Source organism: Hemiscyllium ocellatum, chromosome 31 (assembly GCF_020745735.1).
Source record: "Hemiscyllium ocellatum isolate sHemOce1 chromosome 31, sHemOce1.pat.X.cur, whole genome shotgun sequence".
NCBI lineage: Eukaryota > Metazoa > Chordata > Chondrichthyes > Orectolobiformes > Hemiscylliidae > Hemiscyllium > Hemiscyllium ocellatum.
In genome coordinates, this window is record NC_083431.1 from 3,672,225 (window position 1) to 3,700,168 (window position 27,944).

At 52.0% G+C, this 27,944-nt stretch overlaps 1 protein-coding gene across 1 annotated transcript; it reads left to right on the top strand.

Moving 5' to 3' along the window:
• The first annotated feature begins 8,957 nt into the window (after positions 1-8,957).
• On the top strand, positions 8,958-13,476 carry LOC132830216 (putative uncharacterized protein DDB_G0285119). Its single transcript, XM_060847748.1, has 5 exons — positions 8,958-8,976; positions 10,342-10,915; positions 10,997-11,358; positions 11,479-11,883; positions 12,116-13,476. The coding sequence occupies exons 1-5, from the start codon at positions 8,958-8,960 to the stop codon at positions 13,474-13,476; spliced, it is 2,721 nt and encodes a 906-aa protein (XP_060703731.1).
• The last annotated feature ends 14,468 nt before the right edge of the window (positions 13,477-27,944 follow it).

Sequence of the window (27,944 nt, forward strand, 5' to 3'; positions counted from 1 at the left end):
TGTCTGAGGAGGACATTGATTGAAGATAGTGATGATAATTCAGGCTCCACTGATGTCATGGCCTTATCTTTGAGGACTGAAATTCTCTCTGTTTCTCACAGGAGCTACTGATAACAATGTGCAGCCACACTCTCCTGGCCGTTATATTGATATCAACGACAGCCAGGAATCACAAACACTTCCCCAGCTCACACACACACCATTATCATCACTCGATTTTCCATTTACAGCCGAGATCTGTCCCATTCCCACATCCCCCCAACTCCCTCCCTCACTGTCAAAACAAAACTGATCTGTGTGTAAAAGACTATCACAATCATTTGTATAGTCACAGTAAAATATGGCCACGTTCTTTCGGTGTGTGTAGTTGAGCCGTGTCAGAAGCTATTAGGATGGGCAACCCCGAGGTGTGGGCTAGCAAGGGGTTATAATGGAGGGGAGGGTGAGTGAGGGGGTTATAATGGAGGGGAGGGTGAGTGAGGGGAGGGTGAATGAGGGGTTATAATGGAGGGGAGGGTGGAGGAGGGGTTATAATGGAGGGGAGGGTGAATGAGGGGTTATAATGGAGGGGAGGGTGGAGGAGGGGTTATAATGGAGGGGAGGGTGGGGGAGGGGTTATAATGGAGGGGAGGGTGAGTGAGGGGTTATAATGGAGGGGAGGGCTAGTGAGGGATGGTGAGTGAGGGGGTTATAATGGAGGGGAGGGTGGGGGAGGGGTTATAATGGAGGGGAGGGTGAGGGAGGGGGTTATAATGGAGGGGAGGGTGAGTGAGGGGTTATAATGGAGGGGAGGGTGGAGGAGGGGTTATAATGGAGGGGAGGGTGAGTGAGGGGTTATAATGGAGGGGAGGATGAGTGAGGGGTTAAAATGGAGGGGTGGGTGGGGGAGGGGTTATAATGGAGGGGAGGGTGAGTGAGGGGTTATAATGGAGGAGAGGGTGAGTGAGGGGTTATAATGGAGGGGAGGGTGAGTGAGGGGTTATAATGGAGGGGAGGGTGGGGGAGGGGTTATAATGGAGGGGAGGGAGAGTGAGGGGTTATAATGGAGGAGAGGGTGAGTGAGGGGTTATAATGGAGGGGAGGGTGAGTGAGGGGTTATAATGGAGGGGAGGGTGAGGGAGGGGTTATAATGGAGGGGAGGGTTCGTGAGGGGTTATAATGGAGGGGAGGGTGGGGGAGGGGTTATAATGGAGGGGAGGGTGAGTGAGGGGTTATAATGGAGGGGAGGGTGAGTGAGGGGTTAAAATGGAGGGGAGGATGAGTGAGGGGTTAAAATGGAGGGGAGGATGAGTGGGGAGTTATAATGGAGGGGAGGGTGGGGGACGGGTTATAATGGAGGGGAGGGTGAGTGAGGGGTTAAAATGGAGGGGAGGGTGGGGGAGGGGTTATAATGGAGGGGAGGGTGAGTGAGGGGTTATAATGGAGGGGAGGGTGGGGGAGGGGTTATAATGGAGGGGAGGGTGAGTGAGGGGTTATAATGGAGGGGAGGGTGGGGGAGGGGTTATAATGGAGGGGAGGGTGAGTGAGGGGTTATAATGGAGGGGAGGGTGAGTGAGGGGTTATAATGGAGGGGAGGGTGGGGGAGGGGTTATAATGGAGGGGAGGGTTAGTGAATGTTCGTGTGGAAGGTATTGGGAATGGAGGAGTTACACAGATAGGGAGGAGAGGGTGAGGATGAGGGGGATGTGCGGACCGAGGGGGGAGAGATTGAAAAACACTACTGAGAAATGTGGAGAGGGAGTCTGCTCAGGCCGGTGTGTCAGTGAGTACAGTGGGTGATGGGTGGACAAGACTCAGCGTGAGTTCAGAGTTTGGAATGTGCTGAAGGAATGTATTAGGAACTGATTAAAACGATTCAATCATTGAGTCTGAAGTTAAGAATAAGGTTTTTCTCCTCCCCTCACTGTCCCTTTCCGTCTTCCACTCCTTCAGTCTCTAACTCTCCAGTACTCACTCTTCCAGTCTCTCTCTCTCTCTCCTTCAGTCTCCCTCTCCTCCATTTTCCTCTCCCTCTCATACCTGACCCATGGTACCCAACTTACACGTTAATTCTGAGGTCCCTGTACAGAGTGTTTGGTCACTGGGATACAAAGGCAAACTGAATCAGCCATTGTCACTGAATTCACAACACACTCAAATTAACAAATTCAATGACCCTCAAAATTTGCCCAATTGTTCCCAGTCGGGGTTTATCATTAGCAGATCAAACACTTGAACAAAAATGAACAATTCATTATTAATACTGAAACCTTAGCAGTACAAAGCTAAGCAACAAGATAATCAAATGAATGTTTATGATAAGCCCAATCTTCTTTCATCATAAAACCCCACACTTACACAGACAGACAGACTGGCAGACAGACAGACACACAGACAGACAGACTGGCAGACACACAGACTGGCAGACACACAGACAGACAGACTGGCAGACACACAGATGGACAGACTGGCAGACACACAGACAGACAGACTGGCAGACACACAGACACACAGACAGACAGACTGGCAGACACACAGACAGACAGACTGGCAGACAGACAGACTGGCAGACACACAGACAGACAGATTGGCAGACACAGCTAAGGGCTAAATTAGGAAGAAAAATATAAATATTGTAATTTGAGAGTGTGGCGCTCCCTCAGCACCAACATTCTGCGGTTACAGGGGAAGGTGCCATGGGACGTGGAGGGTCAGTTTCCAACAATAAATGCCAAGCCTCATGAGGCAGAAGGCCTAACCCCTGTCCCTTCCCCCCCTCTGTGCTCACCATCCAAGGGCTGAATTGGTCTTTCCCAGGTGGAGTAGGGTTTCACTTGGCCCCCATCCAATTCCCGATGAAGGGCTTATGCCTGAAACATCGATTCTCCTGCTCCTCGGACACTGCCTGACCTGCTGTGCTTTTTCAGCACCACACTCTCGACTCTGACCTCAGTATCTGCAGTCCTCACTGTCTCCTCCTCCAACCTTGTGTACTGTATTCTCTGCACCCACTGTGGTTTACTCTACATTGGAGACACCAAACACAGACTGGGTGACTCCGGTCTGTGAGTGAGTATGATCCTGACCTTCCTGTAGCTGCTCATTGTAACCCAGCATCCTGCTCGCACTCCCATGTGTCTGTCCTCAGCATACCGCAGTGTTCCAGTGAATCCCAGCGCAAACTGCAGGAACATCTCATCTTCAGACTCGGCACGTTACTGCCTTCTGGACTTAACATTGAGTTCAACACCGTCAGATTGTGAGCCCACTGTCATTCCTCCCCTTTCTTTCAGCTGTATCTGTTATTCTCTGTCTCCATGTCCTCTCTCCCCTTCCCCCAGATTGTAGAATCAGAGTCAATGAGATGTACAGCATAGAAACAGATCCTTTCGTCCAACTCATCCATGCCACCCAGGTATTCCAAACTAACCTAGTCGCATTTCCCAGCAGCCGGCCCATATCCCTCCAAACCCTTCCTATTCATATACCCAGTAAAAAATGAGGTCTGCAGATGCTGGAGATCACAGCTGCAAATGTGTTGCTGGTCAAAGCACAGCAGGCCAGGCAGCATCTCAGGAATAGAGAATTCGACGTTTCGAGCATAAGCCCTTCATATTCCCATCCAGACGCCTTTTAAATGCTGTAATTGTACCAGCCTCCACCACTTCCTCTGGCAGCTCATTCCATACACGTACCACCCTCTGTGTGAAAAAATTGCCCCTTCGGCCTTTTATATCTTTCCCCTCTCACCCTAAACCGATGCCCCTCTAGTTCTGGACTCCCCCACCCCAGGGGAAATGATTCCCCCTCCTCCCCCACTATGGCATAAATGGTGCTCCCTCCACATTTCCCATCTGCTCTGACAAAGAGGCATCTAGACTCAAAACATCAGCCGGCTCTCTCTACATGGAGGGTGTCTGACCCACCGTGATCGCCAGCATTTTAAAATTTTCAGTCATAGTAACCGACCCCCCCTCCCTCCCTAGCCATGGAGGACACCTCTGTACAATCTGAGAACACTTGCTCCAGCCCGGGGGGGGAGGGGAAACAAGCATTATCCCCAAACTGTCACTCTTTTAGAAAACACTGAGGGACATAGAGTGTGAAACACTGAGGGACAGGGAGGGTGAGACACTGAGGGACACGGAGTGTGTGACACTGAGGGACAGGGAGTGTGTGACACTGAGGGACAGGGAGTGTGTGACACTGAGGGACAGGGAGGGTGAGACACTGAGGGACACAGAGTGTGTGACACTGAGGGACAGGGAGTGTGTGACACTGAGGGACAGGGAGTGTGTGACACTGAGGGACAGGGAGGGTGAGACACTGAGGGACAGGGAGTGCGTGACACTGAGGGACACGGAGTGTGTGACACTGAGGGACAGGGAGTGTGTGACACTGAGGGACAGGGAGGGTGAGACACTGAGGGACACGGAGTGTGTGACACAGAGGGAGAGGGAGTGTGTGACACTGAGGGACACGGAGTGTGAAACACTGAGGGACAGGGAGTGCGTGACACTGAGGGACAGGGAGTGTGTGACACTGAGGGACACAGAGTGTGAAACACTGAGGGACAGGGAGTGCGTGACACTGAGGGACAGGGAGTGCGTGACACTGAGGGACAGGGAGTGTGTGACACTGAGGGACAGGGAGGGTGAGACACTGAGGGACACAGAGTGTGAAACACTGAGGGACAGGGAGTGCGTGACACTGAGGGACAGGGAGTGTGTGACACTGAGGGACAGGGAGTGCGTGACACTGAGGGACAGGGAGTGTGTGACACTGAGGGACAGGGAGGGTGAGACACTGAGGGACACAGAGTGTGAAACACTGAGGGACAGGGAGTGCGTGACACTGAGGGACAGGGAGTGTGTGACACAGAGGGAGAGGGAGTGTGTGACACTGAGGGACACGGAGTGTGTGACACTGAGGGACACGGAGTGTGTGACACTGAGGGACAGGGAGTGTGTCTAATTCTGGGGAATATGTTGCCATTGCCTGATGGTGACCCCAACTGAACTCCCCGTTTTTCCTGAGGTGAATGGTGTTCTCTGCTCAGCGGGAAAGATGATGGAATTACTGTGGAATGTGGTATTTCTTGTGGAGTGATGTCAGAGCTGGTCACATGCTCCTGGATGCAATCAGACCCCAGGGTAATCTGTCAGTCACCATCTGCTGGCTCACTTAGCAAGATCTGATCCCACGTTCCAATTGTTCACTGTCACTGAGGCTCTGAAATACACCTCAGAACAGAAGCTACCAATCACAGTTCACTGGATATCCCTCTCTCTCATCACTGAGACACCACGGCCAGGTCACACTCCACATATTCCACAGCATAATCCACCACAGTGCTGAGGGAGTGCCGCACTGTCGGAGGGTCAGTGCTGAGGGAGTGCCGCACTGTCGGAGGGTCAGTGCTGAGGGAGTGCCGCACTGTCGGAGGGTCAGTGCTGAGGGAGTGCCGCACTGTCAGAGGGTCAGTGCAGAGGGAGTGTTACACTGTCAGAGGGTCAGTGCTGAGGGAGCGCCGCACTGTCAGAGGGTCAGTGCTGAGGGAGCGCCGCACTGTTGGAGGGTCAGTGCTGAGGGAGTGGGCACTGCCAGAGGGTCAATGCTGAGGGAGTGCTACACTGTCAAAGGGTCAGTGCTGAGGGAGCGCCGCACTGTCGGAGGGTCAGTGCTGAGGGAGTGGGCACTGTCAGAGGGTCAGTGCAGAGGGAGTGGGCACTGTCAGGGGGTCAGTGCTGAAAGAGTGTTACACTGTCAGAGGGTCAGTGCTGAGGGAGCGCCGCACTGTCGGAGGGTGAGTGCTGAGGGAGTGGGCACTGTCAGAGGGTCAGTGCAGAGGGAGTGGGCACTGTCAGGGGGTCAGTGCTGAAAGAGTGTTACACTGTCAGAGGGTCAGTGCTGAGGGAGCGCTGCACTGTCAGAGGGTCAGTGCTGAGGGAACGCTGCACTGTCGGAGGGTCAGTGCTGAGGGAGTGGGCACTGCCAGAGGGTCAATGCTGAGGGAGTGCTACACTGTCAAAGGGTCAGTGCTGAGGGAGCGCCGCACTGTCGGAGGGTCAGTGCTGAGGGAGTGGGCACTGTCAGAGGGTCAGTGCAGAGGGAGTGGGCACTGTCAGGGGGTCAGTGCTGAAAGAGTGTTACACTGTCAGAGGGTCAGTGCTGAGGGAGCGCCGCACTGTCGGAGGGTGAGTGCTGAGGGAGTGGGCACTGTCAGAGGGTCAGTGCAGAGGGAGTGGGCACTGTCAGGGGGTCAGTGCTGAAAGAGTGTTACACTGTCAGAGGGTCAGTGCTGAGGGAGCGCTGCACTGTCAGAGGGTCAGTGCTGAGGGAACGCTGCACTGTCGGAGGGTCAGTGCTGAGGAAGCGCCGCACTGTCGGAGGGTCAGTGCTGAGGCAGCGCCGCACTGTCAGAGGGTCAGTGCTGAGAGAGTGCCGCACTGTCGGAGGGTCAGTGCTGAGGGAGTGCCGCACTGTTTGAGGGACAATACTGAGGGAGTGCCGCACAGTCGGAGGGTCAGTGCTGAGGGAGTGCTACACTGTCGGACGGTCAGTGCTGAGGGAGTGCCGCACTGTCGGAGGGTCAGTGCTGAGGGAGTGCCGCACTGTCGGAGGGTCAGTGTTGAGGGAGTGCCGTACTGTCGGAGGGTCAGTGCTGAGGGAGTGCCGCACTGTCGGAGGGTCAGTGCTGAGGGAGTGCCGCACTGTCGGAGGGTCAGTGCTGAGGGAGTGCCGCACTGTTTGAGGGACAATACTGAGGGAGTGCCGCACTGTCGGAGGGTCAGTGCTGAGGGAGTGCTACACTGTCGGACGGTCAGTGCTGAGGGAGTGCCGCACTGTCGGAGGGTCAGTGCTGAGGGAACTCCACACTGTCGGAGGGTCAGTGCTGAGGGAGTGCCGCACTGTCGGAGGGTCAGTGCTGAGGGAGTGCCGCACTGTCGGAGGATCAGTGCTGAGGGAGAGCCGTACTGTCGGAGGGTCAGTGCTGAGGGAACTCCGCACTGTCGGAGGGTCAGTGCTGAGGGAGTGCCGCACTGTCGGAGGGTCAGTACTGAGGGAGAGCCGTACTGTAGGAAGCACAGTGCTGAGGGAACGCTGCACTGTCGGAGGGTCAGTACTGAGGGAGTGCTGCACTGTCGGAGAGTCAGTGTTGAGGGAGTGCTGCACATTCTGGGATGCTTGTATGTTGAGCCAATCCACGTGTGGAAGTGCCCCTTTCGTTGTAGCTAATGTGGTAAAAGCTGAGACCGATTTCAGTGTGGCCCTGTCTGAGGCTCTGTGCTGAGCAGGGAGCTCTCACTGTAATCATGGCTAAATGCAGCCAGCGCAGAGACGGAGAACTGAGTGTACTCTGACAGCGTGAATGGTGTCTCTACCCACTACGCAGCCTTCCTACTGACTGTGCGGACCCACACTCACACACACAAACACAACACGCGCACACACACACACGGACAGCCAGACAGACAGACAGACAGACACACACACACACACACACACAGACCGACACAGTCACACCCACAAATAGACACACATTCACATTGAGGCATTTATACAGGCAAACCCAAATACACTGACACGCACAGACACAGTCACAGATACATACACACACACATACACACGCACACGTGCATACACAGACGCACACACACACGCACACATGCACACACATGCATAAGCACGCGCACATGCACACAGCACACATATGCACACACATCCATGCACGCATGCACGCACAGACATACACACACACACACACACACATGAATACACATATGCACACACACACAGACACACATGCACATACACACACACATGCACACACTTACACACACGCACACACAGGCGCACACACACACACATGCACACACACAAATGCACACACGCACACACACAAATGCACACACGCTCACACATGCACACACGCACACATACACATGCACACACACATGTGTGCACACGCATGCACACACATGCACACACACGCACACACATGCACACACACGCTCACACACATGCACATATACACACAAATGCACACACACAAGCACACACGTGCACACAAACATGTGCACGCACATGCACAAGCACACACATGCACACGCACACACACATGCACACGCACACACACACGCACACAGACTGTCACAAACATTCTGCGCTTGCACCTCGTCCCCAGTGGCTGTCCTGAAGTCTGTCGCCCTGGCCTCTTCCCCTGCCTGTTGGCAGTGAGCAGGCAGATCCAGTTTCTTGGCCTGGAAAGAATTGGAGTGATTTGTGGAACGCTGGCCCCAGCAGATCAAGTGACCCTCAGTGACCGTCTCAACACCACAGCCAGAGTTGGGGGGGGTCAAACAGGGAGGGAGAGAGAGAGGGAGGGAGAGAGGGAGGGAGAGAGAGAGGGAGGGAGGGAGAGAGAGGGGGAGAGAGAGAGGAGAGAGAGAGGAGAGAGGGGGGTAAAGAGAGAGAGAGGAAGAGACAGAGACGGAGGGAGGGAGAGAGAGAGGAAGAGAGGGAGAGAGAGATGGAGAGGGAGAGACAGAGAGGGAGAGAGAGGGAGGGAGAGAGAGAGGGAGAGAGAGAGGGAGAGAGAGAGAGAGAGAGAGAGAGAAGAGGGGGAGAGGGAGAGAGGGGGAGAGAGAGACGGAGGGAGAGGGAGAGAGGGGGGAGAGAGAGAGAGGGAGAGAGAGAGGGAGGGAGAGAGAGGGGGAGAGAGTGGGAGAGACGGGAAGAGAGAGTGAAAGTGACAGAGGAAGAGGGAGGGTGAGAGTGTGGGAGTGAGGGGGGGGCAAGTAAAGGAGAGAGTGGGATGTGAGAGAGGGAGAGCGTGAGGAGTGACTGAGGGAGAAGGGACACTGAGTGAGGGAATGAGAATAAGTGAGTCAGGGAATGAGTGAGTGAGGGAATGAGTGAGAGAGAGAGTGAGCGCGTGGATGAGGGAGGGAATGAAAGCTTTCAGACGATAAAGTATGGAGCTGGAAAAAGCAGGTGAGTTGATGTTTCAGATCAGGACATCAGGAAAGACTGCCTAATGAAGAAGAGAAAATGAGTGATTGATTGAAGAAATGAGATGGTGAGCGAGAGAGAAGTAGAGAGATGAAGGGAATGTGAAACGGAGTGAGAGATGTAAGAGAACAGCTATTTAAAAACCCCTGCATTGCAGGTTAAAAAAGAAACCATTTTATCATTTAGTCACTGCTGAAAGGAATCAGGACAAAAAGGCTTTAATCAACCAACAACCTATAGCCTACAACCAGGAGAGAGTGAGGAGTGCAGATGCTGGAGATCAGAGTCAAGATGTGATGCTGGAAAAGCACAGCAGGTCAGGCAGCGTCTGAGGAGCAGGAGAATCGATGTTTCGGGCATAAACCCTTCATCAGAAATGAGGCTGAGAGCCTCAGGGATGGAGAGATAAATGGGAAGGGGTGGGGCTGGGAGTAGCTGAGAGTGCAATAGGTGGATGAAGGTGGGGGCAAAGGTGATAGGTCAGAGGGGAGGGTGAAATGGATAGGTGGGAAGGAAGATAGGCAGGTAGGACAGGTCATGGGGACAGTGCTGAGCTGGAAGTTTGGAACTGGGGTGAGTTAGGGGGAGGGGAAATGAGCAAACTGGGGAAGACCACATTGATGCCCCGGGGTTGAAGGGTTCCGAGGCAGAAGATGAGGCGTTCTTCCTCCAGGTGTCAGGTGGTGAGGGAGCAGCGGTGAAGGAGGCCCAGGACCTCCATGTCCTCGACAGAGTGGGAGAGGGAGTTGAACTGTTTGGCCACGGGGCGATGGGGTTGATTGGTGTGGGTGTCCTGGAGATGCCCTAAAGAACAACCTACAACCAACAACCTACAGCCACCAGCCAACAACCTGCAGCCTACAGGCTACAACCAACAGACAATAACCAACAGCCTACTACCTACAACCAATAACCTACAGCCTGCAACCAACAACCAACAACCAACAAACAATAGCCAACAACCAACAGCCAACAACCAACAGCCTACAACCAACAGCCTACAACTTATAACCAACTGCCTACAACCTACAACCAACAGCCAACAATCAACAACCTACAACCAACAGCCTACAACTTACAACCTACAACCAACAGCCTACAACCAACAGCCAACAGCCTACAACTAACAACCAACTGTCTACAACTTACAAACAATAGCCAACAACCTTCAACCAACAACCAACAGCTTACAACCTACAACCAACAATCTACAACCAACAGCCTACAACCAACAGCATACAACCAACTGCCTACAACCTACAACCAACAGCCAACAACCTACAGCCAACAGCTTACAACCTACAATCAACAACCAATAGTCTACAACCAACAATCAACAGCAAACAGCCTACAATCAACAGCCTGCAACCTACACCAATAGCCTACATCCTACAACCAACAACCAACAGCCTACAACCAATAGCCTACAACCAACAACCAACAGCCTACAACCAACAGCCAACAACCAACAGCCTACAATCAACAACCAACAGCCTACAATCAACAGCCAACAACCAACAGCCTACAATCAACAACCAACAGCCTACAATCAACAGCCTGCAACCTACACCAATAGCCTACAATCTACATCCAACAACCAACGCCTACAACCAATAGCCTACAACCAACAACCAACAGCCTACAACCAACAGCCTACAACCAATAGCCTACAACCAACAACCAACAGCCTACAATCAACAGCCAACAACCAACAGCCAACAGCCTACAATCAACAGCCAACAGCCTACAATCAACAACCAACAGCCTACAATCAACAGCCAACAGCCTACAACCAACAGCCTGCAACCAACAGCCAACAGCCTATAACCAACAGCCAACAGCCTACAATCAACAGCCAACAGCCTACAACCAACAGCCAACAGCCAACAACCAACAGCCAACAGCCTACAACCAACAGCCTGCAACCAACAGCCAACAGCCTATAACCAACAGCCAACAGCCTGCAACCAACAGCCTACAGCCAACAGCCTACAACCAACAGCCTACAACCAACAGCCAACAGCCAACAAACAACAGCCAACAACAAACAGCCAACAACCAACAGCCAACAACCAAAGCCAACAGCCAACAATAAACAGCCAACAACCAACAGCCTACAACCAACAGCCAACAGCCAACAACCAACAGCCAACAACCAACAGCCAACAGCCTACAACCAACAGCCAACAGCCAACAACCAACAGCCAACAGCCAACAACCAACAGCCAACAACCAACAGCCAACAACCAACAGCCAACAAACAACAGCCAACAACAAACAGCCAACAACCAACAGCCTATAACCAACAACCAACAGCCAACAACAAACAGCCAACAACCAACAGCCTACAACCAACAGCCAACAGTCAAATACCAACAGCCAACAGCCTACAATAAACAGCCAACAACCAACAACCAATAGCCTGCAACTAACAGCCAACAGCCAACAAACAACAGCCAACAGCCTGCAACCTACAACCAACAGCCAACAACCAACAGCCTACAACAAACAGCCAACAATTAACAGCCTACAACCAACAGCCAACAAACAACAGCCAACAACAAACAGGCAACAATCAACAGCCTACAACCAACAACCAACAGCCAACAGCCAACAGCCTACAATCAACAACCAAAAGCCAACAGCCTACAATCAACAGCCAACAGCCTACAACCAACAGCCAGCAGCCTACAACCAACAGCCATCAGCCAACAACTAGTAGCCTGCAACCAACAGCCAACAGCCAACTAACAACAGCCAACAGCCTGCAACCTACAACCAACAGCCAACAACCAACAGCCTACAACCAACAGCTAACAACCAACAGCCAACAACAAACAGCCAACAATCAACAGCCTACAACCAACAGCCAACAACCAACAGCCAACAGTCAACAACAAACAGCCAACAAACAACAGCCAACAACAAACAGCCAACAACCAACAGCCTACAACCAATAGCCAACAACCAACAGCCAACAGTCAAATACCAACAGCCAACAGCCTACAATCAACAGCCAACAGCCAACATCCAATAGCCTGCAACTAACAGCCAACAAACAACAGCCTACAACCAACAGCCAACAACCAACAACCAACAACAAACAGCCAATAATTAACAGCCTACAACCAACAGCCAACAAACAACAGCCAACAACAAACAGGCAACAATCAACAGCCTACAACCAACAGCCAACAACCAACAGCCAACAGCCTACAATCAACAACCAACAGCCAACAGCCTACAACAAACAGCCAACAGCCTACAATCAACAGCCTACAACCAACAGCCAACAGCCAACAACCAACAGCCAACAGCCTACAATCAACAGCCAACAGCCTACAATCAACAGCCAACAGCCAACAAACAACAGCCAACAGCCTGCAACCTACAACCAACAGCCAACAACCAACAGCCTACAACCAACAGCTAACAACCAACAGCCAACAACAAACAGCCAACAATCAACAGCCAACAACCAACAGCCAACAGCCAACAACCAACAGCCAACAACAAACAGCCAACAACCAACAGCCTACAACCAACAGCCAACAACCAACAGTCTACAATCAACAGCCAACAACCAACAGCCAACAACCAACAGCCAACAGCCTACAATCAACAACCAACAGCCTACAATCAACAGCCAACAGCCTACAACCAACAGCCAACAGCCTACAGTCAACAGCCAACAGCCTACAATCAACAGCCAACAACCAACAGCCAACAGCCAACAAAAAACAGCTAACAACCAACAGCCTACAACCAACAGCCAATAACCAACAGCCTACAATCAACAGCCAACAACCAACAGCCAACAGCCAACACCCAACAGCCTACAATCAACAGCCAACAACCAACAGCCAACAGCCTACAACCAACAGCCAACAGCCTACAATCAACAGCCTACATCCAACAGCCAACAGCCTACAACCAACAGTCAACAGCCAACAACCAACAGCCAACAGCCTACAATCAACAGCCAACAGCCAACAGCCTACAATCAACAGTCAACAGCCAACAACCAACAGCCAACAGCCTACAATCAACAGCCAACAACCAACAGCCAACAGCCAACAACCAACAGCCAACAACAAACAGCTAACAACCAACAGCCTACAATCAACAGCCAACAACCAACAGGCAACACCCAACAGCCAACAGCCTACAATCAACAGCCAACAACCAACAGCCAACAGCCTACAACCAACAGCCAACAGCCTACAATCAACAGCCAACAACCAACAGCCAACAACCAACAGCCAACAACAAACAGCCAACAACCAACAGCCTACAATCAACAGCCAACAACCAACAGGCAACACCCAACAGCCAACAGCCTACAATCAACAGCCAACAGCTAACAGCCTACAACCAACAGTCAACAGCCAACAACCAACAGCCAACAACCAACAGCCTACAACCAACAGCCAACAGCCAACAGCCAACAAGGTGATTATCTTAAAATTGCCTGTTCAGTGACCAGCATCAGTTCCCTGTAACTGTTCAACTGAAGAGACTTCCTGAATATCATTTTGGAAATGTTGTCTTTCTGGACTCCTCCATTCTCCGTCTGTGTGTTGTGTTATTGTTTCCTCTTGTATGATGTAATTCATAAACTCACACAATTTGCTAATTCAACAGAGCCTGGTTAAATCACTTCTGGCTGGAGAGGGAAACTGTCCACTGCAAACTGCACACCAAGGTCTCTTTGTTCAGCAACACTCTCTAGGACCTCACCATTAAGTGTATAAGTCCTGCTAAGATTTGCTTTCCCAAAATGCAGCACCTCGCATTTATCTGAATTAAACTCCATCTGCCACTTCTCAGCCCATTGGCCCATCTGGTCCAAATCCTGTTGTAATCTGAAGTAACCTTCTTCGCTGTCCACTACACCTCCAATTTTGGTGTCATCTGCAAACTTACTAACTGTACCTCTTATGTTCACGCTCAAATAATTTATGTAAATGACAAAAAGTAGAAGGCCCAGCACCAATCCTTGTGGCACTCCACTGGTCACAGGCCTTCAGTCTGAAAAACAACCCTCCACCACCACCCTCTGTCTTCTCCCTTTGAGCCAGTTCTGTATCCAAATGACTAGTTCTCCCAGTATTCCATGTGATCTAACCTTGGTAATCAGTCTTCCATGGGGAACCTTGTCGAACGCCTGACTGAAGTCCATATGGATCATATCTAACACTCTGCCATCATCAATCCTCTTTGTTACTTCTTCAAAAAAAACACAATCAAGTTAGTGAGTCATGATGTCACCCATACAAAGCCATGTTGACTATTCCCAATTCGTCCTTGCCTTTCCAAATACACAACTTGCCCACCACCGAGGTCAGGCTCACTGGTCTATCGTTCCCTGGCTTGTCCTTACCACCTTTCTTAAACAGTGGCACCACGTTTGCCAACCTCCAGTCTTCCGTTACCTCACCTGTGACTATCGATGACACAAATATCTCAGCAAGAGGCCCAGCAATCACTTCCCTAGCTTCCCACAGAGTTCTAGGGTATACCTGGTCAGGTCCTGTGAGACAGGGAAGAGAAGAGTGATAGAAGGATTGTGAGAGAGGGAAGGAGAGAGAGATAGAGAGACTAGGACAGCAATAATATGGGTCTGGGGGTGAGTGTGTACTGAGGGTGGGAGTGGGGGAACAGGAATGTGAAGGTGAGGGGAGGGGCTTGGGGATGAGGGTGGGGAGGGGTACTAGGAAACAGGGATTGAGGGGAGGCGAGTTGTGTCACTGTGCAGGAGTTGGATCTGAACCACTGGCACAGGAAGAGTTAACTACAATCTGGTACCTTCTGCATTGCCAGCTGCCAGTGTAGGCTTGGCCCAGAATAATGGACCGGATTCTGTGTGTCTCGGGAGAATAAGGGCCAGTGTGGTATCGTTATTTTTAGGCACTTTAATTAGTCAGGGTCCCAGAGCTTCATGGATTGCAGTTGGAGGAGGGAGATGGGGGATAGGGATACCATCGTTTCCAGTTGCACTCGAGGAAGTCTGACACCTAACCCCACTCCAGGGAGGTCACCTTTCCCGAAGAATCAGAGCTGGATTCAGGAACACAGTCCATATCAACCAATTCCGGAACACAGCTACATTCCAGCTTTCACATATCAGCCATTGTTCAGTTGGTCTCTCTCCCTGTCTCCCTCTCACACTGTGGTCAGAACTTAATAACAACATCTAGACTGACTGAGTATGGTCAGTGCTGAGGGAGCGGGCACTGTCGGATGGTCAGTGCTGAGGGAGCGGGCACTGTCGGAGGGACAGTGCAGAGGGAGCGGGCACTGTCGGAGGGTCAGTGCTGAGGGAGCGGGCACTGTCGGAGGGACAATGCAGAGGGAGCGGGCACTGTCGGAGAGTCAGTGCTGAGGGAGTGCCGCACCTTTGGAGGGTCAGTGCAGAGGGAGCGGACACTGTGGGAGGGTCAGTGCTGAGGGAGTACCACACTGTCAGAGGGTCAGTGCTGAGGGAGTGCCGCACTGTTGGAGGGCCAGTGCTGAGGAAATGCTGCACTGTCGGAGGGTCAGTGCTGAGGGAGTGCCGCACTGTCGGAGGGTCAGTGCTGAGGGAGTGCCGCACTGTCGGAGGGTCAGTGCTGAGGGAGTGGGCACTGTTGGAGGGTCAGTGCTGAGGGAGTGGGCACTGTTGGAGGGCCAGTGCTGAGGAAATGCTGCACTGTCGGACGGTCAGTGCTTAGGGAGCGCTGCACTGTCGGAGGGTCAGTGCTGAGGGAGTGCCGCACTGTCGGAGGGTCAGTGCTGAGGGAGTGCCGCACTGTCGGAGGGTCAGTGCTGAGGGAGTGGGCACTGTCGGAGGGTCAGTGCTGAGGGAGTGGGCACTGTTGGAGGGTCAGTGCTGAGGGAGTGGGCACTGTTGGAGGGCCAGTGCTGAGGAAATGCTGCACTGTCGGACGGTCAGTGCTTAGGGAGCGCTGCACTGTCGGAGGGTCAGTGCTGAGGGAGTGCCGCACTGTCGGAGGGTCAGTGCTGAGGGAGTGCCGCACTGTCGGAGGGTCAGTGCTGAGGGAGTGCCGCACTGTCGGAGGGTCAGTGCTGAGGGAGTGGGCACTGTTGGAGGGTCAGTGCTGAGGGAGTGGGCACTGTTGGAGGGTCAGTGCTGAGGGAGTGGGCACTGTTGGAGGGCCAGTGCTGAGGGAGTGGGCACTGTTGGAGGGTCAGTGCTGAGGGAGTGCCGCACTGTCGGAGGGTCAGTGCTGAGGGAGTGCCGCACTGTCGGAGGGTCAGTGCTGAGGGAGTGGGCACTGTTGGAGGGTCAGTGCTGAGGGAGTGGGCACTGTTGGAGGGTCAGTGCTGAGGGAGTGGGCACTGTTGGAGGGTCAGTGCTGAGGGAGTGGGCCCTGTTGGAGGGTCAGTGCTGAGGGAGTGGGCACTGTTGGAGGGTCAGTGCTGAGGGAGTGGGCACTGTCGGAGGGTCAGTGCTGAGGGAGTGGGCACTGTCGGAGGGTCAGTGCTGAGGGAGTGGGCACTGTCGGAGGGTCAGTGCTGAGGGAGTGGGCACTGTCGGAGGGTCAGTGCTGAGGGAGTGGGCACTGTCGGAGGGTCAGTGCTGAGGGAGTGGGCACTGTCGGAGGGTCAGTGCTGAGGGAGTGGGCACTGTCGGAGGGTCAGTGCTGAGGGAGTGGGCACTGTCAAACGGTCAGAGTGTCGGAGTGAGGGAGCACCGCACTGTTTATGATTTACTGTGTTGGTGAAGGTGTTAACCTGTAGACTGCTCTCCTCTTTCAGCGGGACAGGAGAGACCCCATGGACACAATCGGGTGAAGAGCCAAGAGCACTCACCTCATTGGTGTCAATATTTTTCTCAATATCAATTCAGTTTATTCTCAGATAGCTGCTCTGGGATCATACTGTGTACACATTGGCCCCCGGGTTTAACAGGACTGCACCATTCCGTCTGTTAGTCAGGGATGGACGTTGTGGACATGGGGTTGGAGGCTGCAGCCCGTCCCAGGACAAACCCAAATCTGGCCGTGCTTCAGCTGACAACGCCTGGCAGGGAATGGGTTAACAGGTTCAGGTATGACTCAGTCTGCTGGCATCTGACAAGGCACAGAATGGTCCGCCATAAATCTTCATCTGGTTGACAGGATCAGAGGCTGGGAGTGTTTGTTCCAGCAGCCTGGGGAACTGGGGGCGGGCGAGGGAGGGAGAGCAAGTCAGGGGATCGAGCTGACATCGGAACTCCAGGACCAACCTGTTCCACATCCGTCAAATCCAACATGTGTCCAAACACCGGCAATCCCAGGCCCGTCACAGCACCTGGCAAAGTCGATAACGGATCAAAGAATCATTCCACATGCTCTCACCAAGAAACCACACTGACACTCACTGGGGTACAGCCCCACACACACTGACTCTCACCAGGGAACAGTCCCTCACACACTGACCCTTACTGGGGTACAGTCCCACACACACTGACCCTCACTGGGGTACAGTCCCCCACACACTGACCCTCACTGGGGTACAGTCCCCCACACACACTGACCCTCACTGTGGTACAGTCCCACACACACTGACCCTCACTGGGGTACAGCCCCACACACTGACCCTCACTGGGGTACAGTCCCACACACACTGACACTCACTGGGGTACAGTCCCCCACACACACTGACCCTCACTGTGGTACAGTCCCACACACACTGACCCTCACTGGGGTACAGTCCCACACACTGACCCTCACTGGGATACAGTCCCCCACACACTGACCCTCACTGGGGTACAGTCCCATACACACTGACCCTCACTGGGGTACAGTCCCATACACACTGACCCTCACTGGGGTACAGTCCCACGCACTGAATCTCACTGGGGTACAGTCCCATACACACTGACCCTCACTGGGGTACAGTCCCACACACTGACCCTCACTGGGGTACAGTCCCACACACTGACCTTCACTGGGATACAGTCCCCCACACACTGACCCTCACTGGGGTACAGTCCCATACACACTGACCCTCACTGGGGTACAGTCCCATACACACTGACTCTCACTGGGGTACAGTCCCCCACACTGACACTCACTGGGGTACAGTCCCATACACACTGACCCTCACTGGGGTACAGTCCCACACACACTGACCCTCACTGGGGTACAGTCCCACACACTGACTCTCACTGGGGTACAGTCCCATACACACTGACCCTCACTGGGGTACAGTCCCATACACACTGACCCTCACTGGGGTACAGTTCCCCACACACTGACCCTCACTGGGGTACAGTCCCATACACACTGACCCTCACTGGGGTACAGTCCCCCACACACTGACTCTCACTGGAGCACAGTCCCACATACACACTGACTCTCACTGGGGTACAGTCCCACACAAACTGACCCTCACTGGGGTACACACACACACACTGACCTTCACTGGGGTACAGTCCCACATACACTGACCCTCACTGGGGTACCGTCCACACACACTGACCCTCACTGGGATACAGTCCCCCCCACACACTGACTCTCACTGGAGTACCATCGCACACACACTGACTCTTACTTGGGTACAGTCCCACACACACACTGACCTTCTGGTTTATGAAGGAAGTGGAATCTCTGGTCAAGAGGAAGAAGAAAGCTTATGTTAGGATGAGATGTGAAGGCTCAGTTAGGACGCTTACAGGTTAAAAGGTAGCCAGGAAAGACCTAAAGAGAGAGCTCAGAAGAGCCAGGAGAAGACATGAGAAGATGTTGGCGAATAGGATTAGGATAAACCCTAAGGCTTTCTATAGGTATTTAAGGAATAAAAGAATGACGAGAGTAAGATTAGGGCCAATCAAGGATAGTAGTGGAAAGTTGTGTGTGGAGTCAGAGGAGATAGGGGAAACACTAAATAATATGTTGACTGTATTCACTCTAGAAAATGTTGTCGAGGAGAATCCTGAGCTACAGGCTACTAGACTAGGTGGTATTGAGGCTCACAAGGAAGAGATATTAGAAATCCTGCAGAGTGTGAAAATAGATAAGTCCCCTGGGCTGGATGGGATTTATCCCAGGATCCTCTGGGAAGCCAGGGAGAAGATTGCCGAGCCTTTGGCATTGATCTTTAAATCGTCATTGTCTACAGGAATAGTGCCAGAAGACTGGAGGATAGCAAATGTGGTTCCCCTGTTCAAGAAGGGGAGTAGAGACAACCCTGGTAATTATAGACCAGTGAGCCTCACTGCAGTTGTTGGTAAAGTGTTGGAAAAGGTTATAAGAGATAGGATTTATAATCATCTAGAGAAGAATAGGTTGATTAGGGATAGTCAGCACGGTTTTGTGAAGGGTAGGTTGTGCCTCCCAAACCTTATTGAGTTCTTTGAGAAGGTGACCAAACAGGTAGATGAGAGTAAACCGGTTGATGTGGTATATATAGATTTCAGCAAGGTGTTCGATAAAGTTCCCCACAGTAGGCTATTGTACAAAATACAGAGGAATGGGATTGTGAAAGATTTGGCAGTTTGGGTCAGTAATTGGCTTGCTGAAAGAAGGCAGAGGGTGGTGGTTGATGGGAAATGTTCATCCTGGAGCCTAGTTACCAGTGGCGTACCGCAAGGGTCAGTGTTGGGTCCACTGCTATTCGTCATTTTTATAAACCACCTGGATGAGGGCGTAGAAGGGTGGGTTAGTAAATTTGCAGACGACACTAAGGTCGGTGGAGTTGTGGATAGTGACGAAGGATGTTGTAGGTTAAGCTGCAGAGCTGGGCTGAGAGGTGGCAAATGGAGTTTAATTCGGACAAGTGTGAGGTGATTCACTTTAGTCGGCGTTACCGGAATGCAAAGTACTGGGCTAATGGTAAGATTCTTGGTAGAGTAGATGAGCAGGGAGATCTCGGTGTCCATGTACACAGATCCTTGAAAGTTGTCACCCAGGTTGACAGGGTTGTTAAGAAGGCCTACAGTGTTTTAGTTTTTATTAATAGAGGGATCGAGTTCCGGAACCATGAAGTTATGCTGCAGCTGTACAAAACTCTGGTGTAGCCACACTTGGAGTATTGTGTACAGTTCTGGTCACCACATTATACGAAGGATGTGGAAGCTTTGGAAAAGATGCAGAGGAGATTTACTAGGATGTTGCCTGGTATGGAGGGAAGGTCTTACAAGGGAAGGCTGAGGGATTTGAGGCTGTTTTCGTTAGAGAGAAGAAGGTTGAGAGGTGACTTAAGGAGAAAGTGAGGACTACAGATGCTGGAGATCAGAGCTGAAAAATGTGTTGCTGGAAAAGCGCAGCAGGTCAGGCAGCATCCAAGGAGCAGGAGAATCGACGTTTCGGGCCAGAGCCCTTCATCAGGAATGAGGAGAGTGTGCCAGGCAGGCTAAGATAAAAGGTAGGGAGGAGGGACTTGGGGAGGGGCGATGGAGATGTGATAGGTGGAAGGAGGTTAAGGTGAGGGTGATAGGCCGGAGTGGGGTGGGGGCGGAGAGGTCAGGAAGAAGATTGCAGGTTAGGAAGGCGGTGCTGAGTTCGAGGGTTGGGACTGAGAAAAGGTGGGGGGAGGGAAAATGAGGAAACTGGAGAAATCTGCATTCATCCCTTGTGGTTGGAGGGTTCCGAGGCGGAAGATGAGGCGCTCCTCCTCCAGGAGGGTTAATCAGAGGGTTAGATAGGGTGGACAGGGAGAGCCTTTTTCCAAGTATGGGGACAGCAAGCACGAGGGGACATAGCTTTAAATTGAGGGGTGATAGATATAGGACAGATGTCAGAGGTAGTTTCTTTACTCAGAGTAGTAAGGGTATGGAATGCTTTGCCTGCAACGGTAGTAGATTCGCCAACTTTAAGTACATTTAAGTCGTCATTGGACAAGCATATGGACGTACATGGAATAGTGTAGGTTAGATGGGCTTCACATTGGTATGACAGGTTAGCGCAACATCGAGGACCGAAGGGCCTGTGCTGCGATGTAACGTTCTATGTTCTATGTTATCACTGGGGTACAGTCCCCCACACACTGACCCTCACTGGGGTACAGGCCCACACACACACACTAACCCTCACTGGGGTACAGTCCCACACACACACTGACCCTCACTGGGTTACAGTCCCACACACACTGACCTTCACTGAGGCACAGTCCCACACACGCTGACCCTCGCTGTAGTACAGTCCCACACACACTGACACTCACTGGGGTACAGTCCCACACCCACTGACACTCACTGGGGTACAGTCCCACACACACTGACTCTCATTGGGGTACAGTCCCACACACACACTGACCCTCACTGGGGTACAGTCCCTCACACACTGACCCTCACTGGGGTACAGTCCCACACACACTGACACTCACGGGGGTACAGTCCCACACACACACTGACACTCACTGTGGTACAGTCCCTCACACACTGACCCTCACTGGGGTACAGTCCCACACACACTGACCCTCACTGGGATACAGTCCCACACACACTGACCCTCACTGGGGTACAGTACCCCACACACTGACCTTCACTGGGGTACAGTCCCACACACACACTGACCCTCACTGGGGTACAGTCCCACACACACTGACCCTCACTGGGGTACAGTCCCACACACACACTGACCCTCACTGGGGTACAGTCCCACACACACTGACACTCACTGGGGTACAGTCCCACACACACACTGACCCTCACTGGGGTACAGTCCCACACACACTGACCCTCACTGGGGTACAGTCACACACACACTGACACTCACGGGGGTACAGTCCCCCACACACACTGACCCTCACTGGGGTACAGTTCCACACACACTGACCCTCACTGGGGTACAGTCCCACACACACACACACACTAACCCTCACTGGGGTACAGTCCCACACACACTGACACTCACGGGGGTACAGTCCCACACACACACTGACCCTCACAGGGGTACAGTCCCACACACACTGACACTCACGGGGATACAGTCCCACACACACACTGACCCTCACTGGGGTACAGTCCCACACACACACTGACACTCACTGTGGTACAGTCCCTCACACACTGACCCTCACTGGGGTACAGTCCCACACACACTGACCCTCACTGGGGTACTGTCCCACACACACACTGACTCTCACTGGGGTACAGTCCCACACACACTGACCCTCACTGGGGTACAGTCCCACACACACACTGACCCTCACTGGGGTACAGTCCCACACACACTGACCCTCACTGGGGTACAGTCCTACATAATTGCCAAGCTGTGGAGTTTGTTGTCAAGTCGTGCCTGTTGATTCTCGGTTTCCGGTTTGGATTGCGTTCCTGGGCAGATGGGTAGGAATGGGGATAGCGTGGGGTTTGGGGCTCCGGTTGGTGGGGGTCACATACTGCAACACAGTCCAGACAGACGTTCGGAATGTGAGAAAGCAGTGAGTTTTTTTTGTCCTTGGAACAGGAGCTGTTACTGCAGGATAACGTGTCTGTCAGTATTTCAATTTTTATCACAAGGCTGTTCCGAACTGATACTGAGAGAACAAAAGAGACTGTGTAACTCCAAGCAGAGTGCTCAGTTCTCCGTCCAACCTTTGATTCCCTCTTCGACCATCAGACCATGAGAAATAGAAACAGGAACAGGAGCGGGCCATTCGCACCTTTGAACTTTCCCCTCCATTCTGTGGGATCACCGTTAATTCAACATTTCTCACCTTCACTTTCCAGCCCTTTCTCCATGACTCCCCGACTGACCAAGAATCTATCTCAGTTTTAAATGTTCTCACAGACTCTGCCCACCCCCACCCTCATGCCCCCTCCCTGTCCCAGCTCTCTGTGGTGGGCAGTTCCAAATACACTCAACTCCCTGAGAGAAAAACGTCTTCCTCATCTCAACTACATCGCTGTCCCTTACTTCGGAGAGTATACCCTCCTGGATTGACTCTCCCACGGGGGGGGAACCATCCTCTCAGCATTGACCCTGTCAAAGCCCCATAAGGATCTGATATATTTCAATGAGATCACCTCCCATTCTTCCAAACTCCAGCAAGCGGAATCCCAACCTGCTTAACCTTTGCTCAGAAGACCTGGGATCATCCTCCTGACCCTTCTCTAAGCTGTCTTTAAGGAAATAAAACAAATCCTTAGATAATGTAGTCCTTACTGAAGGGAAACAAACCCCTGTCCATCACGCTCTGGTCTCCCCGGTACCTTGTACAGTTGCAGTAACTCTTCACGATTCCTATACTCCAACCTGCTTGAATTAAGGGCCAACATTCCATTAACTTCCCTGATGACCTGCTGCCCCTGTGTGCTTGCTTTCTGTGTTTCATGGCAATTGCAGCACTCCCTCAGCACTGACCCTCCGATAGTGCGGCACTCCATCAGCACTGACCCTCCGATAGTGCGGCACTCCCTCAGCACTGACCCTCCGACAGTGCAGCGCTCCCACAGCACTGACCCTCCGACAGTGTGATGCTCCCTCAGCACTGACCCTCCGACAGTGCGGTCAATTCCATTGTCCACTCTCTCTCTGTCTCCACCTCATTGTTGTCCATTGAGGTGTTTTTTTTAAAAATGGCAAATGAAACATTGTCTTTCATTGCTGGATGGATGGAGTTTAAAAATAGGGAGAGTATACTGTTGCTTACTTGTGGCCATGGAGGGGGTGCAGAGGAGGGGTGGTCTGTGCGGAGACTGAGTGGACTGGGACTATACTCATTGGAATTTGGAACAATGATGGGGGGAGTCTTATCGAAACATATAAACTGCTGAAGGGAATAAATCAGATGGAAGCAGGGAAGTGTTTCCCACTGGTGGGTGAGACTAGAACTAGGGGCCTCGCCTCACTATAAGGGGGGAGCAGATTTTGGACTGAGTTGAGGAGCAGGTTTTCCCCCAGAGGGTTGTGACTCTGTGGAATTCCCTGCCCAGTGAAGCAGTTGAGGTTTCCTCATTTAAATGCTTTTAAGGTAAACTTAGATTTTTGAACAATTGCAACATTTAAAAGGCATCTGGATGGGTATGTGAATAGGAAGGGTTTGGAGGGATGTGGGCCGGGTGCTGGCAGGTGGGACTAGATTGGGTTGTGATATCTGGTCGGCATGGACGGGTTGGACCAAAGGGTCTGTTTCCATGCTATACATCTCTATGACTATGACACTATAAGGGTTATGGTGAGAGGGCAGGTCAGTGGAACTGTGTCCATGAAAACATCAGCCATGAATGGGGGAGCAGGCTCGATGGGCCGGATGGCCTCCTCCTGCTCCTGGGTCTGATGTTCTATGTAAAACCTCCATCTCTGACCAAGCTGGTGTACAGTTGATCTCATATCTTCTGTTTTGGCTTGGTGTTTTATAGTGCTGCTGTGAAACACCTTCATTAGATTACCATGTGGCTGACAGTGCCTGAGGGATGGGGCAGTAATCAACAATTGGCTGTCTCTACAGAGTTTGTGTGCACCTACTAGTGGTGAGGACATTCTGGCACTGGAACGTGTCCAGCGGAGATTCACACGGATGATCCCTGGAATGGTAGGTCTAACATACGAGGAACGGCTGAGGATCTTGCAATTGTATTCATTGGAGTTTAGAAGATTAAGGGGAGATTTAATAGAAACGTACAAGATAATACATGGCTTGGAAAGGGTGGACGCTAGGAAATTGTTTCCGTTAGGTGAGGAGACTAGGACCCGTGGACACAGCCTTAGAATTAGAGGGGGTCAATTCAGAACAGAAATGCGGAGACATTTCTTCAGCCAGAGGGTGGTGGGCCTGTGGAATTCATTGCCGCGGAGTGCAGTGGAGGCCGGGACGCTAAATGTCTTCAAGGCAGAGATTGATAGATTCTTGATGTCACAAGGAACTAAGGGCTACGGGGAGAATGCGGGTAAGTGGAGTTGAAATGCCCATCAGCCATGATTGAATGGCAGAGTGGACTCGATGGGCCGAATGGCCTTACTTCCACTCCTATGTCTTATGGTCTTATGGGCTTAGGGCTGGGATTGGGTGTAATTGATGAGAAGTTGATCGTGACCATTGCAGGGACATTAGAGACTGTGTTCTCATGGTGGAGATAGATGGCTCTTCAATAACAATGGAGGGTCAAAAGGTGTTGGGGGGAGCAAAGGTCAGAATGTGGAGTCGAGGCCACAATGAAAACAGAACAGACATGATCCTATTGAATGGTGGAGGAGGCTTCGGGAACCGAACAGTATCCTCAGACATCGGAGCAGAATAGGCCATTCGCACCATCAGTGAGATTTGATCTGATAACCCTCAACTCCACTTTCCTGCCTTTTCCCTTCAATTCTTTCTTCCCTTACTGATTAACAATCTCTCTCTCATCCTTAATATACAGACCCAATTCCCCAGGCCCCCTTGGCTCTCTGTGGTAAAGAGTTGCACAGATGTACTCCCCTTGGAGAGGAATTCCTCCTCATCTCTGAATCAAACTCAGCGATGATGCTCTCTGGTCTTTGACTCTCCCACAGGCTGCAAACGTCTTTGCGCATTTATCTCATTAAGTCCCTCTAGGAAACATATCTATTTCAATAAGGTCACCTCTCATTCTTCTAAACCCTAATGAGTACAGGCCCCAGTCTACGCAACTTCTCCTCATAGGACAGTCCCTCCATCCCCGGGATCAGCTGAGTGAACTTTCTCTGCACTGTCAAGGTCAGTGTGGTGCTGGAAAAGCACAGCAGGTCAGGCAGTCAATGTTTTGGGCAAAAGCCCTTCATCAGGAATGAATAAGGGCTTTTGCCTGAAACGTCGATTTTCCTGCTCCTCGGATGCTGCCTGACCTGGTGTGCTTTTCCAGCACCATTCTAATGTAGACTCTGATCTCCAGCATTTGCAGTACCCACTGCCCCTAGTGTCAGTCTACCCTTTCTTAGACCAGGGACTGGTCACAGTATTCCAGGTGTGCACTGACTACTGCCTTGAACAGTTTTAATAAACCTCTGGATTTTTATACTCCACTCCTCGAACATTAATGTCCATTTCCATTCGCCTTCCCAATTGCCGGCTGAATTTGGATGGCGGCTTTTTTTGATTCCTGGACGAGAGTTCCCAATTCCCTCTGTACTTCCTGCTCCAGTTCCGTACGGATGTGTTTGTACTGCCTGAGGTACGTGTGCTGGGGGGGGGCCACAAATTCAGGTTCACACTCCCTGGGACCAAGACAAACCAATTAAACTGCCCGATGACACAGGCACAGCAGAGCTGTCTCCGTTAAATAAAAACAAGCTCCAAGTGTGATGTGAGTGTGTTCGTGGACTTAGACAATTCCCTACATGCTGGCCTTCATAACAAGAGGGATTGAGTATAGAAGCAAAGAGGTTGTTCTGCAGCTGTACAGGGCCCTGGTGAGACCACACCTGGAGTGCTGTGTGCAGTTCTGATCTCCAAATTTGAGGAAAGACATTCTGGCGATTGAGGGAGTGCCTTACACTGAAAGACTGGAGCGAATGGGCTTGTATACCCTTGAGTTTAGAAGACTGAGAGGGGATCTGATTGAAACACAAGATTATTAAAGGATTGGACACTCTGGAGGCAGGAAACATGATTCCGTTGATGGGTGAGTGCCGAACCAGAGGGCACAGCTTAAAAATACGAGGTAGGCCATTTAGGACAGAGATGAGGAGAAACTTCTTCACCCAGAGAGTGGTGGCTGTGTGGAATGCTCTGCCCCAGAGGGCAGTGGAGGCCCAGTCTCTGGATTCATTTAAGAAAGAGTTGGATAGAGCTCTCAAGCATCGTGGAATCAAGGTTATGGAGATAAGGCAGGAACAGGATACTGATTAAGGATGATCAGCCATGATCATATTGAATGGTGGTACAAGCTCAAAGGGCTGAATGGCCTACTCCTGCACCTATTGTCTATTGTCTACAGTGTGGAAGCAGGCCATTCGGCTCATCAAGTTCACACTGACCCTCGAAAGAACATCCCATCCAGAGGCACGCCCCCACCTTATCCCTGTAACCCTACATTTCGTACGGCCAATCCACCTCGCCTGCACATCTCTGGACATGACAGGACAATTTCCCCTGGCCAACCCACCCTAACTTGTTCATGTCCAAGACCCTGGAGACATTACGGACTGCAGATGCTGGAAGTCAGCGTCGTTAGACAGGCAGCATCTGAGGAGCGGGAAAGGTAGTGTTTGGCCAGAAACCCTTTGTCATGGCTAAGATTTACTGGTTTATTTTCCTGGCTTCTCCCTCTGATATCACAGACCCCACTTCCTGAGTCTGGGGAAATTAGATTAGATTCCCTACAGTGTGGAAACAGGCCCTTTGGCCCAACAAGTCCACACTGACCCTCCAAAGAGTAACCCACTCCGACCCATTCACCTCTGACGGACGCACCTAACACTACGGGCAATTTAGCACAGCCGATTCACCTGACCTGCACATCTTTGGACTGTGGGAGGAAACTGGAGCACCCGGAGGAATCCCACGCAGACCCAGGAAGAATGTGCAAACTCCACACAGAGAGTCACCCGAGACTGGAATCGAACCTGTGTCCCTGGCGCTGGGAGGCAGCAGTGCTAACCACTGAGCTGCCGTGTCGCCCAAAATCACTGGGAGCAAAGCAGATGCAGTTACCTGCCCCAGCCACAATTCAGGCCTGGGATTAGGCTTGGCTGTGATGCCCGACATTGTTGAATAGCCAGCTAACGATGAGCACTGAGGAGATGGAGCATTCTGAGTGTGACATGGGGACTTCCAAAGATCAGTGCAATGAGAGGATTGAGGTAACACCGCACCCTGCCCTCCCCCACTCAAAACCCTCCGTCCAATGAAATCCAAACCCATCTCCCTCCACAGGGACCATCATCAGAGTTCCCATAGAGAGAGTGTGCAGAATGAGGAAGGTTTCAGTGGTGGGGAGGGGAGACAGAGAGCTGCTTCCTCAGGGCCTCCTCTGCGGGAGTCACCTGTGGCCACATGACAGTGAGACGTTGGTTTATCTGTATTTCAGATTTCCTGTTGCCCAGCAGAACCAGGCTCTGTGT

Excerpts from the sequence above, each read along its gene's own strand:
- LOC132830216 (XM_060847748.1), top strand. Across the intron at positions 11,359-11,478 it reads CCTACAACCAACAGCCAACA|CCAACAACCAACAGCCTACA; the intron begins GTCAAATACCAA and ends TACAACCAACAG. Across the intron at positions 11,884-12,115 it reads CCAACAACCAACAGCCAACA|CCTACAACCAACAGCCAACA; the intron begins GTCAACAACAAA and ends AATAATTAACAG.